The following is a 21,241-nucleotide window of genomic DNA, read 5'->3' as shown; positions in this document are numbered from 1 at the left end:
ACGTGCCTTGTTTTGGCAAATGATAGAAGATAGTCTAAATATGGGACAATCGAGATTCCCTCTACTCTGAGAGGAGCTAAGGCCTCTGCTAGGATCTTCGCGAATATCCTCGGAGAGGACGACAGCCCGAAAGGGAGAGCTCTGAACTGAAGATGTATGATAGACTCTCCCATCCTGATTGCAAATCTGAGGTGTTTTTGTGATGCTGGGGCTATAGGCACATGGAGATATGCATCCCTCAGGTCTATGGATACCATAAAACAGTTTGGGATCAGGAGACCCTTTACTGAAAGGATCGTATGCATCTTGAATTTTTTGTACCTGACAGATCTGTTGAGAATCTTCAGGTTCAGAATTAATCTGAATTTGCCTGAAGGCTTCTTTACCAAAAATAGCACCTCTGTTCCACTTCTTTGGGGGGGAACATTTATGATCACCTTTTGCTGAATTAATTCCTGTAGAATCGTAGTCATAGCTGCAAGCTTTTCTGGATCTCTGGGAGCTTGCGTTATAAAAAGCCGAACCGGAGGTGGTTGGGCAAACTCCAGTCTGTAACCCTCTTTTATAGTTTTGAGGATAAACGGACTGTGTTATCCTCTGTCATTGTGGAAAGAAGGTCTGTAACCTTGCTCCCACAGTCGGAGGACAGTCACTAGCTCTTTGTATTCGGGGTAGGAGGGCAAAATAGCACTCCTGACTTGCCCCTGCCTCTCCTCCAAGACCTCCAAGGTCTTTTATAACCTGTCTCCTTTGTATCTGAGGTTTTCCGAAAAGGACGAAAATTTTTACTGCCCTGAGGGATCACCTTTTTCTTAATGGGGAAGGCCTTTTTCTTGTCAGCTGTTCTTTCCAGTATGGCTTCAAGACCCGGGCCAAAAACCAAATCCCCTTCAAAGGGTAGACCACACAGCTTGGTCTTTGAGGTTGTATCTCCGGTCCAAGTTTTGACCCATAGCGCTCTACGAGTTGAATTAATTAAGGCAGAGGATCTGGCTGACATCCTGACTGATTCAGCTGAAGCATCTGCTATATATCCTACTGCTTTCAGTAGCACCGGTAGTGTCTCTAAAAGATCCTTACAAGGGGTACCTGCCTCGATGTGAGCTTTTAGTTGTTCCAGCCAATGCTCTAAGTTTCTGGCCACCACTGTTGAGGCCATAGCTGGCTTTAAATTTGCTAGGGTGGAATCCCAACCTTTCTTCAGCAGGGAGTCAGCCCTTTTATCCATGGGATCCTTGAGGATACCCATGTCCTCAAACGCAAGGTCGGTGTTTCTCGACACTTGAGAAAAAGCCGCATCCAGTCTAGGTTTTTTGTTCCAGACCTGTGTGCTATCTTCTTCAAAGGGAAACCTGCGTTTGAGGAATCTAGAAAAGAAAGGGGCCCTCTCTGGGTCCTCCCATTCCCTTTTAATTGTTTCTGACAGAAACGTATGCACCGGAAACACCGTGCTTCACTTCACCCATGCCTTGAAACATTTCATCATGTAACGACAACAGGGTTTTATCTTCTGTAAGATTTAGAGTAGTGTGGATAGTTTTTAGCAGATCATCCACCTCCTCTAGAGATAATTTATAGCGAGAAGTAGAAGCAGATTCTCTCTCTTCCTCTGCTTCTTCCTCAGATTCCGTAGCCACGCTATGATCTTCCTCTTCCGAGTCACTGCCCCCTCTGTATGCAGAAACAGAGGACTGGGAACAAGGTACTGAGCTGCGACCTGCAGCTGGACGTTTATCAAGGTAAGACCTAAATGACTCAAAAGTATCAGCCAAATCTTTTCTGAAAGAGCTCAGTAAATCTTGCTGAACCACAGGCGTAGTAGGAGTGGTTTCCTCATTCACGAAGTCTGCAATACATCCTTTGCATAACACTTTTGCCCAAGGCTCTTTAAGCACATTTTTACAAGATGGACATTTCCTTTTAACAGAAAAAGAGGAATGTTTGGTCTTTTCTTTTGCCTTCTAAAATACATAAGCAAATAAAACCGTATGTTTTTATCCCTATAAAAAAACAGCATGCTGAAAAAATGGAGGAGCTAACACTTTAACCCCTCTACTTAAACTCAGCCAGTAAATCCCCCCACAGATTTACTTCACAATCCTTAAACACACTTACTTCCTGCTTCAATACACAGCAAGAGTGTTGCAGGCTCTTAAAATTCCCAGAATTTAACAAAGAGGGAAACTAAAACACGCCCATAGAGTAAGTTACAGAGACCGCTGTCCCCGCTTACCTGGGCCTGGCTGACTTGTGTGGCTCCTACTCCTGCCACCACCGATTGTTCCTCCTCCATGTTGCCAGGATTCCCAATGGCGTTTGGTGCTTATATTTAAAGTTTCCCGGTCCGCTCGCCGCTGCGAGGGCCGGAAATGACGTCAGCCGGAAGAGACCGCCCTCTCCTCCTGCGTTCCAGCGGCCGGAACCCGCGTCGCTAGAGGTGCCGCCCCTGGCCGTAGTGACGCGCTCGCCATCGGAACCTGGAAGGCTGAGCTTTGGGGATGAAAAGGAGACGCCGCTCCTCCCTAGCTAGCCGCCGGTCTGAAGGAGCGGGGACCCCCAGCAGCCTGACCCTCGCCAGGTATGAGGAGGGGAGGACGCTGGAGCAACCCCCGCACGTAAGGGAGGAAGCTGGGCCGGCCTGTAACAGAAATAAAAAACAAAATACCGGTATGCCCCAAACTCTCTCCACCTGGAGAAAGCGCAGCACACCCCTGGCTCCCTGCAGCGCTTCCACCATGGCGGAGGAAACACTACAACTGAGGCCATGGTGGAAGCGTCCGGGCTTTAAAGAAAAAACTGACTGCAGTGTTTCCTGGGAAAAGTGGGTGGAGCTGCGCTCTCTCCAGGTGCTGTCCTGAAAGACGAGGGGAGAAAATGGTCATGTTAACACTCTGCTAAAACATTTGCATTAGTACTGCTTGGACCTTGATCAAAGGGACACACCCTCGAAAGCTTGTCCTGAAAAATTGTAGGTTAGTGCAAATGAAAAAAAGTATCAGGGACAGTACACAATTGTTTCTGTCGCAAGTGAACTAATACGCCTACAATTACTTCAAGCATGTGTGATGTCAAAATAGCAAACCCACAGAGTGCGATAAAACTTTATAACTGGACTTTCCCACACTTGTAGCTACATTATTTTATCTCCGTTGTTCCTCATTTTTCATACACTCCAGATGAAGAATTTAGTAGGTTGCAGGTGACACATGCCTTCAAACAGATTTTCCCCATTAATATAAAGAAAAAAATAGCCTCAGTCAGTGAGATCCCAAGCTTGAGTTCAAAGAAAATGCAGTATGTCGCTGTCACTCTTGGGCAAGTAAAGTGATAATGCAAGGTTACAATAGTCAGAGCTGTGGGCTGTCACTAATTGGAGCGCAGATTTTTTTTTAGCTTATGGGTTTCTGATCACACGAGAGGGCATTCAAATCCAATAACCTGTGCATCAAAATAAACACATTTACTGCATTGTGGTTGCTATGGAAATTATTATATTTCTGTCAGGATTCATCCAAGACTCAGCAATGGAACAATTTACTTGAATAAATCATGAACAGGGTTATATGGTGTCCTAACACCAAGTCGGAGCTAAAGCAGAGGCCTAGGTGGACAGTGTGGCAAGGGATCAGGAAACATCTACGGTACACTGGAAGATTAAAAATATATATATATTACACACACATGCACTAGTTGCTGGCTAGAGTTTTGAGTGAAATTGGAGCATGTGGGAGAGGTGGTAAGAACATGGAGGGGAAGATGTGGGCCAAGTGCAGTTATTAGGGCATGGGTTGCTGTGCATGGGGGTCAGCTGGAGAGATGAGAATGCAAGGGTGCAGGCACGGTGTCAATGGGTGGTGCTGATGCAAAAGTGGTGACGGGAAGGTTGCAAACATAGCTGTCAGCTGAACCTCTGGATGCAGTCCTCCCAGCCAACAGCAGAGGTTAGATGGGTGAGATGTTGGTGGGGATAGATACCAGGCTGGAGATTACAGTGCCTTTGTAAGCCATAGAGGTAGGGGTGCTGTGTTTACTGCTGGATATGAATGTTGTGGATGGTGCTGGTCTACATTTAAAGAATAAGTTCACCTTTGGGAACATGTTACATGTCTCACCCGTTTTTAGGGTGGAACATGTTCCCACTCCTGCAGCCGCTCCCCAATCTGCTGCCTCTTATGACAACAAGCTGGGGAAATCTTCTCCCTGACCTTGCTTTCACCATTAACCACTTAAGGACCAGCCTTGTTTTGGATTTTAAGCATTTACATGTTTAAAACAGTTTTTTTTGCTAGAAAATTACTTAGAACCCCCAAACATTATATATTGTTATATTTTTTTCTAACACCCTAGAGAATAAAATGGAAGTCAATGCAATACTTTTTTTTGCACCGTATTTGCACAGCGGTCTTATAAGAGCACTTTTTTTTGAAAAAATTAACTTTTTTGAATAAAAAAAAAAAAAAAATAAGACAACAGTAAAGTTAGCCCAATTGTTTTTTATATTGTGAAATATAACGTTACGCCAAGTAAATTGATACCCAACATGTCACTCTTCAAAATTGCGCCCGCATTGGAATGGTGTCAAACTTTTACCCTCAAAAATCTCCATAGGCAACGTTTTAAAAATTCTACAGGTTGCATGTTTTGCATTACAGAGGAGGTCTAGGGCTAGAATTATTGCTCTCGCTCTACCAATTTCGTCAATACCTCACATGTGTGGTTTGACCACCGCTTTCATATGCGGGCGCTACTCACGTATGCGTTCGCTTCTGCGCGCAAGCTCGTCGGGACAGGGGGTTTTTAAAAATTTTTTTTGTTTTTATTATTTATTTTACATTTTTATTTTTACACTATTTAAAAAAAAAATGGTGTCACTTTTATTCCTATTACAAGAAATGTAAACATCCCTTGTAATAGAAAAAAGTATGACAGGTCCTCTTAAATATGAGATCTGGGGTCAAAAAGACCTCAGATCTCATATTTACACTAAAATGCAATAAAAAAAAACAAAAAAAAAAAACAAAGTGTAATTTAAAAAAATTACATTGAAAAAAAACGTGCCTTTAAGAGGCGTGGGCGGAAGTGACGTTTTGACATTGCTTCCGCCCAGCAGTTTCATGGAGACGAGTGGGCGCCTTCTTAGCCTCATTCGTCTCCAGGCACAGAAGGGCGCGATCGCCCCCGCTGCTACCGACAGCTCCGGTAAGCGGCGGAGGGCACCGGATCGCGAGGGGGGCCTCTCCCGCCACCGATAAAAGTGATCTCGCAGTAAATCCACCGCAGGGACCACTTTTATCTGAAAGCCGACTGCAGCACGAAAACGGGGATACCGGGGTTATGGCAGCTAGGTGCTGCCATAACAACGATATCCGCCGCCAAAGTTTGGATGTACATCGGCAGTCGGCAAGTGGTTAAAAAAAAAAAAAAAAAAAAATGGCCACCCGTCATTCATTTGCAGAGTTTTGTGAATGGGAGAACTACAAGTACCAACATCCCTTGCAGCTGACAGCTTGTAGTTATCAGCTTGCACTGTTGAGTGCTCTGGTAGTTCATTGTCTCTTCCTGTCAGTGTGTATCTCATTGCCCGTACGAGCAGGCAGCTTACACTGACAGTCTGCAGGAGTCTTGCATGGCACCCACGATCTGCGGATCTGCGAGTGCAATGTTTTCCAGGCTCCTAGTAAAAAAATGCTAATTTTTTTTTACCTGCAAAAAGATGTGCATTCATTATTAATTTTTTTTTTTTTTTTTTTTTTTTTACAAAAAGTGAACTAATCCTTTAAAATGTTACTAAACCCAGGCGCCTGCATTCACTATATCTTGTCTCCCACAGTACACAGAAATGCAATAATTTTAGTAAATGTAAACTGCTAAATACCCTCTCTCATCAGCATTATATAGCAGTCTTGTGACTTCTATCAGTGTCTGGTTAAAGCTTGTAGGAGGAGTTTCCATTCCCCTCTGACTGTCCTATGAGGCTGCAGACAGAACCCCGACCGTTTATCTGGACAGTGCTGATCACATGCACCCTCCTATGAAAAGAAAAAAAAAAAAAAAAAAAACACCTCTCTAGCAATACACACCAAACTGAGTATGTGCAGGGTGACTCCAAAGGCTCTGTCTTATCAGGAGATGGATTGGGGACAGTGGAAGAAGGAGAAGGAGCAGAGAAGACCAGATCAAACAGCCTTTTTACACAATGCAGAGAATTAACCCCTTAGGTTCCACAGTAATTTAACAAGAATGACTAAGGCCCCTTTCACACGGGACGGATCCGTGTTGATCCGCCCCATGTTTATCCGCTGCTCAGCGGGGATCGCTCCGCTTTCCCCAGCTGAGCAGGCAGATGACAGGGCGGGACCCGCACACTGTGCAGGGACCGCCCTGTCAGATCTCCGCTCTCCCCTATGGGGGATCGGAGGAACACGGACCGTTTGTCCGTGTTCCTCCGATCCACTCTGCAGACGGATAGAAAAATAGGATTTTCTTCCGTCCGCAGAATCGGACGAGAGCGGAGGCGGACGACATCGGGTGTTAGCGGATGTACATCCGCTGACACCCGCTATCCCATAGGGATGCATGTATGTCCGTATTTCATCCGAAAACGGATGGATGAAATACGGACATACTGTCCGCATGTGTGAAAGGGGCCTTAATGTTGTGGGTTTAGGAACACTTTAAAATGCTGATGCTACTCTGTATGCACCAGGCATTGCCGCCCTTTTGACTTATCTCAAAAGACTCTACAATACCCCCAGAGCAGACCTATTGTTTAGAGACAGTGCTGCCGATCTCCTCTAACACACAGCGATCACCACAGATACCAAGGAATTAACTCCCAGCACAGGAAATCACCATCACTAACAACTTATTTGTTGCTCCTACATGTCACATAATCTAATGAAGAGGCACAAGTAAATTATTAGTGATGGAGATGATCCTGTGCACACAAAACCATTCAACTTGGTAAACTCTGAACTGCTTAAACCCTTCCACAGCCAGGGTGATTTTTACATTTTGCACACATATGGTAAAATGCGCTTAAAACCCCAAAACATATTTTCTGAAAGCAGAGACCCGGCACACTAAGAGCTAGAGCTTATATCTATATTTTCAATAAACCATACACTCATAATATCTTTAGCGCACAACACACAATATACCCTCAAAATGTTGAAGTTGTGTCCAGTAAATAGACACCAAATATGTAAATTCTCACAATAGCATAGGTTTCAAAATCAGCTGGGGGGGGGGGGTGGAATATATATATCTCCTAGCAAGTGTTTGGATTTGCATTTGGGCCTGTGAAGAACCAAGTACCCCTGGAACTCTGGCACTGCATCTCCCTGCACCCCCGATTTTGAATCTTCTTGCCTCCTATCACCCCTGACTCAAAGGGGTTGATTTACTAAAACTGGCGGGTGCAAAATCTATATATCTACATATATATATCTATATATCTATATTTATATAATGTTTGGGGGTTCCAAGTGATTTTTTTTAGCAAAAAATATTGATTCTAACTTAAAGGGGTTGTAAAGGTAATTTTATTTTTTTTTTTTTAAATAACTAACATGTCATACTTACCTTCACTGTGCAGCTCGTTCTGCACAGAGTGGCCCCAAACCTGCTCTTCTGGGGTCCCTCGGCGGCTGTTTCAGCTCCTCCCCGCAAGAAATAACCACCTTAATGCGAGCTCCCTCGCATGGTGGTTAGTTGTTGCGGGCGCGCTCCCGTGATACAGCCGGCGGCTATAGCCGCTCGCTGTATCACTCGGCCCCGCCCCCGGCGCGCCACGTCATCGGATGTGATTGACAGCAGCGCGAGCCAATGGCTGCGCTGCTTTCAATCCATCCACTGCAGCCAATCAGCGACCAGGCTGAGCTGCAATAGAGATGACGAGAACGAGCAGCGGAGATTCGAGGTGTCAGGTAAGTAAAACGGGGGGGGGGGCTGGGGGCGGCGGTATTGTCAAAAGTTTTTTCACCTCAATGCATATAATGCATTAAGGTGAAAAAATGTTTACCTTTACAACCCCTTTAAGAAAGAAGTGTCAGAAAAAGATTTAGACTAACGCCCGGTTCACCCAGGGGCGACTTGTCAGGCGACCTAGTCGCCTGACAAGTCGCCTCCCGTTCTGTACAATGGAACCGTTCTAATATGAGTGACGCAAGTTGCTCCGACTTAGAAAAAGTTTCCTGTACTTCTTTTGGGGCGACTTGAGGCGACTTGCATAGACTTCTATACAGAAGTCGTTTTGCAAGTCGCCGTGGATGTCGTGTGCAGGTCGTGCCGCCCCTAGTGTGAACCGAGCCTCAGTGGTTAAACTTCCTGCATTTACAGGTTGTTTAAAACTTGGCAGATTGCCCAGGTTATTTGTTTACACAGAGAAGTTTATCCTTTTGATCTAAGAAGGAAGTTAGTTACAATGTTTCAAGTTCTAAACTTGGCAGACTGCCAGGATGCTTTATTTTGACAGCTGAGTGAGCAGATAAAGTCTCTCCACTTGTTTATATGAAAGAATCGGCAAACTTAGCAGGAGAGATGTCAGGGGAGGTGAATGAAGATCACGATTTTTTAACAATTAATTGTGCAGCTCTACTGTACATTTCTTGCCACTACACCTGTAGAAACAATAGTGCACTTTTTTTTTTTTAATTCTACATAAAACCCACCAACACTGACTGGCACCAATACGAATAAAAAAAAATAAAAAAAAAAAAATAAAATCCTCGTCCAAAAAAATACTAACCCTGACCCAAACACTAACCTTGGCACTGACCTAGATCAAACCTTGAGCTAGGTATTAAAAAAAAATAATAAATTAATTAAAAAATTTTCTCATGGTTTGTTTTTTTTTCTATCTCAGCAAGGACATAGAATGATACAATGCATCTGTCTTGTCCATTCACAGAGACAAAAAAACAGGAGCCAATCAGAGGCTATCACAGCGATGAGGTGAGCCGGAATCGGCGGTTCCAGGTCCCGATAGTCAGACCCTGGTCTCTGTGCTGGGAACACGATGTGCGGCACACCCCCAGCACAAAGGGAGATACGCAAATATGTGGCACCACAGAAAAAAGCCCAGTCCAGTGGGCCTGCATATTTGCTTACAGTCGGCGTGATGGGCTTAACAAAAGGTACCTCCAGGTTTAACCACTTCAGCCCCGGAAGGATTTACCCCCTTCCTGACCAGAGCACTTTTTACAAATTGGCACTGCGTCGCTTTAACTGCTAATTGCGCGGTCATGCAATGCTGTAACCAAACGAAATTTGCGTCCTTTTCTTCCCACAAATAGAGCTTTCTTTTGATGGTATTTGATCACCTCTGCCGTTTTTATTTTTTGCGCTATACACGGAAAAAGACCGAAAATTTTGAAAAAAAATGATATTTTCTACTTTTTGTTCTAAAAAAAATCCAATAAACTCAATTTTAGTCATACATTTAGGCCAAAATGTATTTGGCCACATGTCTTTGGTAAAAAAAATGTCAATAAGTGTATATTTATTGGTTTGCGCAAAAGTTATAGCGCCTACAATCTAGGGTACATTTTCTGGAATTTACACAGCCTTTAATTTATGACTGCCTATGTCGTTTCTTGAGGTGCTAAAATGGCAGGGCAGTACAAAACCCCCACAAATGACCCCATTTTGGAAAGTAGACACCCCAAGGAAATTGCTGAGAGGCATGTTGAGCCCATTGAATATTCATTTTTTTTGTCCCAAGTGATTGAATAATGACAAAAAAAAAAAAAAAAATTACAAAAAGTTGTCACTAAATGATATATTGCTCACACAGGCCATGGGCATATGTGGAATTGCACCCCAAAATACATTTAGCTGCTTCTCCTGAGTATGGGGATACCACATGTGTGGGACTTTTTGGGAGCCTAGCCGCATACGGGGCCCCGAAAACCAATCACTGCCTTCAGGATTTCTAAGGGCGTACATTTTTGATTTTACTCCTCACTACCTATCACAGTTTTGAAGGCCATAAAATGCCCAGATGGCACAAACCCCCCCCAAATGACCCCATTTTGGAAAGTAGACACCCCAAGCTATTTGCTGAGAGGCATGTTGAGTCCATGGAATATTTTATATTTTGACACAAGTTGCGGGAATGTGACAATTTATTTATTTATTTATTTATTTTTTTGCACAAAGTTGTCACTAAATGATATATTGCTCACACAGGTCATGGGCATATGTGGAATTGCACCCCAAAATACATTCTGCTGCTTCTCCTGAGTATGGGGATACCACATGTGTGGGACTTTTTAGGAGCCTAGCCGCGTACGGGACCCCGAAAACCAATCACCGCCTTCAGGATTTCTAAGGGTGTACATTTTTGATTTCACTCTTCACTGCCTATCACAGTTTCGGAGGTCATGGAATGCCCAGGTGGCACAAACCCCCCCCAAATGACCCCATTTTGGAAAGTAGACACCCCAAGCTATTTGCTGAGAGGCATGGTGAGTATTTTGCAGCTCTCATTTGTTTTTGAAAATGAAGAAAGACAAAAAAAAAAATTTTTTTTTCTTTTTTTAATTTTCAAAACTTTGTGACAAAAAGTGAGGTCTGCAAAATACTCACTATACCTCTCAGCAAATAGCTTTGGGTGTCTACTTTCCAAAATGGGGTCATTTGGGGGGGGTTTGTGCCCCCTGGGCATTCCATGGCCTCCGAGACTGTGATAGGCAGTGAAGAGTGAAATCAAAAATTTACGCCCTTAGAAAGCCTGAAGGCGGTGCTTGGTTTTCGGGGTCCCATACGCGGCTAGGCTCCCAAAAAGTCTCACACATGTGGTATCCCCGTACTCAGGAGAAGCAACAGAATGTATTTTGGGGTGTAATTTCACATATTCCCATGGCATGTTTGAGCAATATATCATTTAGTGACAACTTTGTGCAAAAAAAAAAAAAAAAAAAATTTGTCTCTTTCCCGCAACTTGTGTCACAATATAAAATATTCCATGGACTCGACATGCCTCTCAGCAAATAGCTTGGGGTGTCTACTTTCCAAAATGGGGTCATTTGGGGGGGGGGTTTGAACTGTCCTGGCATTTTATGCACAACATTTAGAAGCTTATGTCACACATCACCCACTCTTCTAACCACTTGAAGACAAAGCCCTTTCTGACACTTTTTGATTACATGAAAAAATTATTTTTTTTTGCAAGAAAATTACTTTGAACCCCCACACATTATATATTTTTTTAAAGCAAATGCCCTACAGATTAAAATGGTGGGTGTTTAATTTTTTTTTTTTCACACAGTATTTGCGCAGCGATTTTTCAAACGCATTTTTTGGGGAAAAAACACTTTTTTACATTTTAATGCACTAAAACACACTATATTGCCCAAATGTTTGATGAAATAAAAAAGATGATCTTAGGCCGAGTACATGGATACCAAACATGACATGCTTTACAATTGCGCACAAACGTGCAGTGGCAACAAAATAAATACATTTTTAAAAGCCTTTAAAAGCCTTTACAGGTTACCACTTTAGATTTACAGAGGAGGTCTACTGCTAAAATTACTGCCCTCGATCTGACCGTCGCGGTGATACCTCACATGCATGGTGCAATTGCTGTTTACATTTGACGCCAGACCGACGCTTGCGTTCGCCTTAGCGCGAGAGCAGGGGGGACAGGGGTGCTTTTTTTTTTTTTTTTTTTTTTTCTTTATTATTTTTTTGCTTTTTTATCTTATTTTAAAACTGTTCCTTTCATTTTTTTTTTTTTTTTTTAATCATTTTTACTGTTATCTCAGGGAATGTAAATATCCCCTATGATAGCAATAGGTAGTGACAGGTACTCTTTTTTGAAAAAATTGGGGTCTATTAGATCCTAGATTTCTCCTCTGCCCTCAAAGCATCTGACCACACCAAGATCGGTGTGATAAAATGCTTCCCCAATTTCCCAATGGCGCTATTTACATCCGGCGAAATCTAAGTCATAAAATGCTCGTAGCTTCCGGTTTCTTAGGCCATAGAGATGTTTGGAGCCACTCTCGTCTCTGATCAGCTCTATGGTCAGCTGGCTGAATCACCGGCTGCATTCTCAGGTTCCCTGTTGAGACAGGAGAGCCAGAGAAAAACACGGAAGACGATGGGGGGGGGGGGGGGCATTCTCTCTGCTTGTAAAAGCAGTCTAGAGGCTAATTAGCCGCTAGGATTGCTTTTACATGAAAGCCGACCGCTGGCTGAAAAGAATGATACCAAGATGATACCTAAACCTGCAAGCATCATTCTGGTATAACCACTCAAAGTCGTGAATGCTGTACCTGAAGACAAAAATATGGCTAACAATAAAGCACAGTAAACGGTAAAGTATAAAAAACTGCATACCTGAAAAGCAAACATGATAAAACATAACAATAAAACATTGCAGAATAGAATACAGTAAAAAAGAGCAGAACAATAGAGAGAATAGAGAGAGAGAGAATAGAGAGAGAACAATAAAACGACAACTATTATTTTTTATTTTATATTTTTGTTTGTGTTTTTTTTTTTTTTTTTTTTTTTTTTACACTTTTTTTGTAACTGTACCTTTTGTAACTGTAACCGGTTCCAGGTTCGGGTCTCTCAAAATGCGATGGCATCTTGGGAGACCCTGTGAAAGTGTGTCCTAGTCTGTGCAATGCTGTACCCTACGCTAATACTCAGCTAGTGAATGGTAGCGTTCAAAACATTCACCAATGCAAAGACCAGGATTGTCAGGACAGGAGGGACAATAATAGCGGGTGTCACGCCTATATCCGCGCTTACTGCAGACACGACATCTTTTTTGGGGGGTTCGCTGGGTAGGGGTACTCGGGAGGACATAAAAATGCCTCTCATGCAGCCGACTGCATTTGGTTGGGGATGTGAATGGGGGAAGTACGGGCGCTGCAGAAGTGGTGGGTTCCCAATTAGGATTGGCGAATGCAGCAGGAAGGGCACTATGGGCACGACGGGCCTGTGTTTGTCTTCTTGGTGGCAGCGGGACACTATTTGTGCTTGCCACCTCACCAGCTTGAACTGCACTTATGGGACTCGCCACGTCACCAAGTGTTACTGCAGTGCTGGTTTGACTACGACCGGGGTGTACTAGGCCACTGGCGCTTGCCAGTTCACCAAAACGCTACCAAAAAAACTGTTAACGATCGCAGGGATCAGGCCTGACTCTGCGAACGCTGCAGTTATGCGTTTAGTGTTTTGTAAGTGACAGTGATCGATCGATACTGCACTTGGGTGGGCTGGGCTGGGCCGGGCGGAGGGGCAAAACGCAGGTGCTAGCAGGTATCTGGGCTGATCCCACTAACACTGCGTTTTTGGGAACCCTAAACTGCTGGGGATGCCAGTATAGATCTGATCGGATCAGATATTGATCAGTTCAGATACTATACCACTAAGGGAGGTGTACGGTGCGTGCGTGGGTGTTAGCGCTACTGGCACTAACCTGACGCTGCCTGGGGCTGGTGCTTGCCATTTCACCAAAACGCTACCAAAAAAACTGTTAGCGATCGCAGGGATCAGGCCTGACTCTGCGAACGCTGCAGTTATGCGTTTAGTGTTTTGTAAGTGACAGTGATCGATCGATACTGCACTTGGGTGGGCTGGGCCGAGCCGGGCGGAGGGGCAAAACGCAGGTGCTAGCAGGTATCTGGGCTGATCCCGCTAACACTGTGTTTTTGGGAACCCTAAACTGCTGGGGACGCTAGTATAGATCTGATCGGATCAGATATTGATCCGTACAGATACTATACCACTAAGGGAGGCGTATGCTGCGTGCGTGGGTGTTAGCAGTACTGGCGCTAATCTGACGCTGCCTGGGGCGACGCATATCACCGCCGGGCGATCAGGGGGCTAAATCTTTATTCGGTAATAAACAGCGGGTGCCCTGACACTATAAAAAAATAAACAAACTAACCAGCGTCACCCGTAACGGTTATACAGTGATCAGTGGTGAAAGGGTTAACTAGGGGGCAATCAAGGGGTTAAAACATTTATTAGGTAGTATATGGGGGTCCCTGTCGCTATAAAACGCTGACGGCGAACCTAAATATTTACCTCACTAACTAGCATCACCAGCGACACTAATACAGCGATCAGAAAAATGATCGCTTAGCGACACTGGTGACGGGGGGTGATCAAGGGGTTAAAACTTTATTAGGGGGGGTTAGGGGGGTACCCTAGACCTACAGGGGGCCTAACACTCACTGCCCTGACACTGTAACTGTCACAAACTGACACCAATACAGTAATCAGAAAAAAAAAAAAAAAAAAAAAAAAAAAAAAAAAACCTGCTGGTGTCAGTTTGTGACAGGGGGGGAGGGTGATTGGGGGGGGATCGGGGGGCGATCGGGGCGGGGATCGGGGTGTAATGTGTGCCTGGCATGTTCTACTGTGTGTGTGTGTGTGTGTGTGTTGTGCACTCACATTTCAGTCTTCTCTCCTCGGCCCGGAACGGAAAATACCGAGCCGAGGAGAGATGACATCATTTCCTCTGCCTCTGTGTACAATACAGAGGCAGGGAAATGATCCCATTGGCTGGGAGCGATCACGAGGGGGGGGCCACGAATGGATGGCCTCCCCCTCACCACCGATCGCCGGGGGACATTTGCCGACCGCCGCAGGCACCGGGGGGGGGGTCCGATCGGACCCCCCACCCGCGGGCAGGCAAGGACGTACATGTAAGTCCTTTTGCCTGCCCGTGCCATTCTGCCGACGTATATAGTCGTGCGGCGGTCGGCAAGTGGTTAAATGTAGTGCCGCCACAGGCTTAGGCTTGCCATACACGTGTAGATTTCTCCATCCACACTGAACAGCCTGGATGAAGCAATCTTCCCTGCTGGCTACTGTATTCTGACCAGATGCAGCCACTGTTCTGACAATTTGCCACCTGGCTCCAACAAAGCCAAAGCTCAAATTTCAGCCAATTCAGTAGGAATATGCATGGCAGGCTTTAGGCACTGTATCTCTCAACTGATAACGATAGGGATGGCAAGAGCTCACTAGGGCACTAAATGCGATCATATGGTTTATATGCCGACTCCTCCTATACCCTGGAATTTAGGGAGATCTGGAAGTGCTGGTGAAGGGCTTCTTCGTTATTTTCTGGCTTCCAATGGTGGCTATTGGGTATTTTGACCACCTTTTTAACCCCTTCCTGCCCAGTGTGCCTTAAAGTCTGTGCGGGAAGGATCGGCCAAATACGTGACCACTGTGCGATTGCCTGTCGCAGTGGTCACTTGATTGGAAAGTTCTGTTGACTCCCGAACAAAACAAACAAAAAGCTGTCTGACAGTTCTGTAACTTACTGGGAGTGAATGATCAATCAGCATGGGAAGTGTTGCAGCCCTTGGACATATGTACGGCCCTTGGACATATGTGTGGCAGGTGGGTGTTAGAGCCCACCCGTGTAACACAAGAAGCTTAAAATTTAAAGCAATTATTTCAACATTTAAGTGTAATTATGCAAGTTTTGTTATTAGTGTCTAGTTAGTTAGGAAACAGACCGACACCAGTAACAAAACTTGCATAATTTCACTGGATGTGTGAAAACGGTACATATGGAAAGTATATTGTGCATCTCAGCAATACCATACATGGAATAAGGATATGAAGTGCCATAGATTATGTGACACGCAGCACTAAGGCCTGGTTCACGCCTATGCATTTTTTAGTACATTTTCAGTTTTGCAGAAACACACTACAGTCCATTTACCTTGGTTTCCTATGGGTCACGTTCACATCTGTGCATTTTTTGGGAAGGGCCAGGGACTTTTTTCTGTTTTTTTGGTTCCATAGACTTCAATGGATCAAAAAAAGTGTATTGAAAAACACAAAATGCACCTGGAATATGCAAACTGCATCCTGCATAGGTGTGAATCAGGCCTAAGATAGTATGCATGGCAGCACAAAAACAAAATGAAACAAAAAAGGGAACTAGCAAACATCTCCCTTCCATACAATACACTCCAAGGCCATTGCCGATATCTAAAGGCCCATACACATGATCTGACTTTTTTGACAACATGCAAATGACCCGTTTTAAGGCAACATCCGATCGTGTGTACGCTCCATCGGACAAACTTTTTCGGTTTTCATCAGACAAATGTTGGCTGTGCAAACAGGCAAACTTTCCGGCAACAAAAGTCAGATGGTGCAAAATTTTATCGTGTGTACACAAGTCCATAGGACTTTAGTCCAAACACGCATGCTCAGAACCACGGCAAAAGATCAGACAACAATACAGAAGTTGACCAAAGGGTGGTGGTAAAGAGCTGAAAAACCACATGATTTGGTGAAAGTTGGCTGAAAAAGTCCTGCCGTGTGTATGCATACCAAGTTCACGGCCAACGCCCTTTGGACAGAAAAGTTTGTTTGAAGTCCGATCGTGTGTATTAGGCTTTACACAGTAGAACACTTTACTATAAGTAAATATATTCAAAATATTATAACAATTACTATAAATCACAAAGCCAGGTAAACAGCTAAATACACAGTTGTTATCCATCAATGCATTTTTTTTTTTTTTATAGGACAAAGATTTCTGGTTCTGTTCAGGAGTTTTGCACAGTTCGGTGACACCACTTTCTGTGTTGCAGCTTCCATGTTGACTGGACAAGAAAGAGTTGATTGGTGCACTTAACATGCAACTTGAAGTGCCGGTTCACACTGGAGCAGCTTCAATGTCGTCCGGACTCTGAAGCCGCCCCATCCAGCGTGACCTCAGCGTGGCTTGCAAACAACTTCTTTAATAGAAGTCAATGCAAGCCCCTCCAAAGTTGCCCCCCCAAGTAGTACAGGAACCTTTTTCAGAGTGACTTGAGTCGCTCCCATTAGAACAGTTCCATTGCACTGCAAGGAGCATGACTTGTCAGGTGGCCAAGTCACCTGACAGGTCGCCCCAGTGTGAACTAGTACAAATTCTCACTGAAAGCCCAAAGCCCCGTCGGGAGACAACGGCGATAAAAAAAAAAAAAAAAAAAAAACGGCCGACATTCGGCCCGTCTGCATGTCAGTCTGTCAGACAGAAGCCGGCTTCTGTCGGACGTGCATGCTGGAAAACTAGCAGCTGATTGGAGTGCTCTGGCGGGGGGCCGTCCCCCTGTCAGAACACAAAAGCCCAGCGGGGGAGATCGCTGAACTAACCTCACATGGTTAGTACAGCGGCTCTGACCGGAGCGGACAGTTTTTTTCCGTGCAATGTACCAGGCTTTATTCTCAGTCTTAAATGTTCCTTTAAAAGGCACTGTTGACTTGGTGTAGAATGACCAAATGCCCAGCAGTTTGTAGAAAAATTTTAAGTTAGCAGCTACAAAAATTACTGTAACTGCTGACTTACTATAAACAGGTACTGACCAGTCCAGAGACCCAGTCCAGTGCTGTTGTCACCCAGGCCTGTTCTTCACTGGTCTTGAGTGTGGGAAGCTGGCTGTGACTTCATACTGGCTCACAGGAGGTTTCAGGTGAGTGGGGAGGCCAGACTTTCTCTTGGATCTAAGTGGGAGCTGGTACCTGTCAAAACTAGGTACCCGCTCCTAATAAAATAAAAAAAACAAACATAGTGGGAGGAGGAAAAGTAAAACTTCAGATTTTTTTGGTGAAGTTATGCTTTAAAGCAGAAATAAAGGGGGCATACTTCCTCCCTGGCATCTTCTCCTTTGTGCTGGGATTTGGCCATCTTGATTGGCTGGTGTGGGATGAGGTCACTCCTGTACATGTGCAGGAGCTAGTCAAACCCCCAGACACAGGACTGGCTCAGCCATTGTAAGCATAACATGCACAGCTCATTTTAAAGTCCTGGTATTGCTGTGAGCAGGCAAGTAGGTATGTTTTGTTGCAGAAGTGACATTGTATGTCTCTTCCCAAAAAAAAAAAAAAAAAAAAAAAAAAATGCCTGTGACACAAAAAGACAAAATGTAGGTGCAGCTCAGAGGTAAAGTCCAACTAGACCACTGTGAGTGCAGGCAAGGACAGGAGCTCGTCCTACCTCTAAAACATTTTAAAAAATGAATGTTAACACTCTCGAACAGGAATATTCAATTAGCAGACCTCCGGCTGTTGCAGAACTACAAGTCCCATGAGGCATAGCAAGACTGACAGCCACAAGCATGACAACCAGAGGCAGAGGCATGATGGGACTTGTAGTTTTGCGACAGCTGGAGGTCTGCTAATTACATATCCCTGCTCTAGAACTATCACATGAAAGCCAATGATGCTCTTATAAACACCCCCTTATGCCATGAACTCCCCATGATTAAGTTTCAAGGGGCAGAGTGAAACACATTGGGATTGTGGTCCGGCTGAGGCTGCCATTCATCTCAATTCATTCACATGGGCCTGCTTCATGATGTGTGGCTTATGGATCTTTTCCTTTGAAAATAACTGCCTGCTCACAGTAGTGGCAGTAGTGTCTCCTGAATGTCTGGCAGTCTCTAATCTACTGCTCTCTGAAAATCTAGCCATCACAGATTGCTTTACAGAGGGGCAGTAGAGGCTTCTGCAGGTTTGAATGAGCCCTAAAGGCCTTGTTCACATGGGTGTACCATAGCTAATGCCCGTGCACTGTCCTCAACACAGACAGTAATGGGAGCAGCGGCTGTGTCCATGCAGCTTCTGCATCCCAACTGGCTTGTACGCTTGTGTGAACGAGGCCTAAGGGCTCCTTAGTCTGTGAAGAGCAAACTGCAGTGGACTGCTTTTCAGAAAGGCCTTTCAAAGGCAACAAGGAGGCTTTAGTTCGCCTCGGCACCCCTAAAAAAAAGTCTGCGCTACAACCGCAGCCCCATTCACAATACCTCCTGTCAAGTCCGAAAGCGGAGGATTTTGCCGTGATGCACGACACGTGTATATCACAGTAAGAAATGTCGCAACCTGGTTTTGCCGCAAACACTGCCCCCCTCCGACGACAAATATAAAATAAGCCCAAAAGTGATGGCGAGATTAGAGCTGCACGATTAATTGTTAAGAATCGAAATTGTTTTCCCTTCCCGATCTTCAAAACAGCATGTCATGATTCTTTTTAACAAAGCAGAGTTCTCACAGCTGAAAAAAAAAAAAAAAAAAAAAAAATCTGGGCAGCCTGCCGAGTTTTATCACAAGCGAATAAGTAGAAACAAAGTATCTTTTTGTTCTTTTATCAAAGGAAAGAACTCCGATGTTCTGTCTAGAAGTGCCCCCATGTGCAGGACAGAGATGCACTTCAGCTGATTTGGCGATCAGCTGGAGTGATGTGACCAGGGCGCATGCGCACATCATAGGAGGCATCTCTCGATGGGAGATACCATTTCACGGCCATAGTTAAAACCTATACAAACAGCGGGGGGGGGGGGGGGGAGATTGTAGTTCTCACATTGTGCCTCGCTGTTGCGGAGCGGCTTTACAGTGTGCTGATGGTCCGGTTTTGTCTGTGTAGCAGGGCAGGTTTGCTGTGTTGAACTTTGCCTGTGTGAAAGGGCGGGTTGCAACACAGACAAAACCAACTCTTCAAACACGGCCACTAGCCGCAGCGATGCACAATGTGAAAACTACGGTCTCCCCCGCTGTTTGTATAGGTTTAAATTGTGCCTGTGAAATGGTATCTCCCATCGAGAGATACCTGCTACGATGTGCGCATGTGTCCTGGTTACGTCAGCCCAGCTGATCGGCAAATCAGCTGTTGTGCTGTTCCATACGGCACATGTGCAGTCCATACCGGGCACTATTCGATGGGGGGCACTTCGACAGAACACTGGCATGTAAATGAAGGAAATTTAACCATTTAAAGACCAAACCTTTGACATTTATTGCTTACAAGTAAAAAATCATTATTTTCTGCTAGAAAATTACTTAACACACAAACATGATATATATTTTTTTCTTTTTAGCAGAGACCCTAGAGAATAAAATGGTGGTTGTTGCAATATTTTATGTCACAGAGTATTTGCGCAGTGTTTTTTAAAACGCAATTTAAAAAAAAAAAAAAAAATGAAAAATACACTTTAAATTAAAAAAAAAAAAAAAAAAAAAAAAAAAAAAAAACCCCAGTAAAGTTAGCCCAATTTTTTTTGTATAAATGTGAAAGAAGAAGATGTTAAACCACAAGAATTGTGATCTTTATTCTAAGCAAAAAAAAAAAATGGTGATTCTCATTTTAGCCAGAATCATCCAGCTCTAGTAGACATGCGCTGAGCCAGCAGCTAAGATCTGCCTGTAATATAGAATGTGATCTCACCTGGAAAGTTAGTAGAGATCAGGAGCTCAGAAATCAGCCATCCTGAATGCAGACACTGAAGAGCGCCCCCTTTCTGTCAGGCTGGACTCTACACCAGGGCGCTCATCTCCCCCCATTGTACACAACACATCTGTACTCATGTCACACACAACTCCATAGACATACAACACACCGGCCTATGCCTCCTGACAGCTCAGGGCTGGCACACAATGGCCTGCAAAGCCGCCCCTCCACACCTAGCGGTATCCCATTGTTTACGCCGAACCATGTTGACAAACAGCCCACCCACAAAGCGCAGACAAAAGACTGCAATATACACACTTCATCCTCGGCCCCGTCCCGGAAGCACACGCACGCCGCCCGTTTCTTGTACCCATCCCGGTCATACGTCCGGGTCTGGCTGTTCTTCAGCTTCATCGCTAGTCCCCGGATCCGAACGGGCTAAAGGACCTGTGCTGACGTCACGATCAGTTGACTGACCACATGGGTGGGCGGAGCTAGAGGACTGTCAGTAGGGAGAGGAGCTGCATCGCCATTGGTCACCTCTATGATTATTTCCGCTCCTGTACAGGGCACCGCCCACACCGCCCTTTTCTCCTGTCTGCTGAATACATTGTATATCTTTTGTCTCCGCTCCGCAGTTGTTTATATGTGATTACTTGATTCTTGGTTATCTACTACCATTTTCTCGCTGCCGTTTGTACAAGGCAGCGGCTGCTGCGCCTGGTTATGGCTGCCTGAGTTAAAGATAGAGAATAGTCACTCCCAAGACCTGTCATGGCTGGCAGGAGTACGTGAAAAAATGAAAAGGCTTCGCTTATTGACACATAAAATCTGAACTACAACCACTTGCTTCCCAGGCCTATTCTGACACTTCTCTCCTACATGTTCATTTTTTTTTTCTGCTAGAAAATTACTCAGAACCCCCAATTATATATTTGTTTTAAAGCAAAGGAGAATAAAATGTTGGGTGTTGCAATTATTTATTTCACACAATATTTGCACAGCGCTTTTTCAAACAATGTTTTGGGAAAAATT

General features: G+C 44.6%; 1 protein-coding gene across 1 annotated transcript in view; it reads right to left on the bottom strand.

Annotated features, from left to right (window-relative positions):
* The window catches only part of NUDT3 (nudix hydrolase 3), a 66,767-nt gene extending 46,063 nt beyond the window's left edge, over positions 1-20,704 (bottom strand). Inside the window, exon 1 of the mRNA XM_073616030.1 lies at positions 20,525-20,704. Within this exon, the coding sequence (XP_073472131.1) occupies positions 20,525-20,620 (96 nt within the window). The 5' untranslated portion in view covers positions 20,621-20,704. The remainder of the gene's footprint in view (positions 1-20,524) is intronic.
* Between the last annotated feature and the right edge of the window lie 537 nt (positions 20,705-21,241).

This window comes from Aquarana catesbeiana, linkage group LG02 (genome assembly GCF_042186555.1).
Source record: "Aquarana catesbeiana isolate 2022-GZ linkage group LG02, ASM4218655v1, whole genome shotgun sequence".
Classification (NCBI taxonomy): domain Eukaryota; kingdom Metazoa; phylum Chordata; class Amphibia; order Anura; family Ranidae; genus Aquarana; species Aquarana catesbeiana.
The sequence above is the reverse complement of the archived record's forward strand: the minus strand, read 5'-3'. Positions and strand labels throughout refer to the sequence as shown.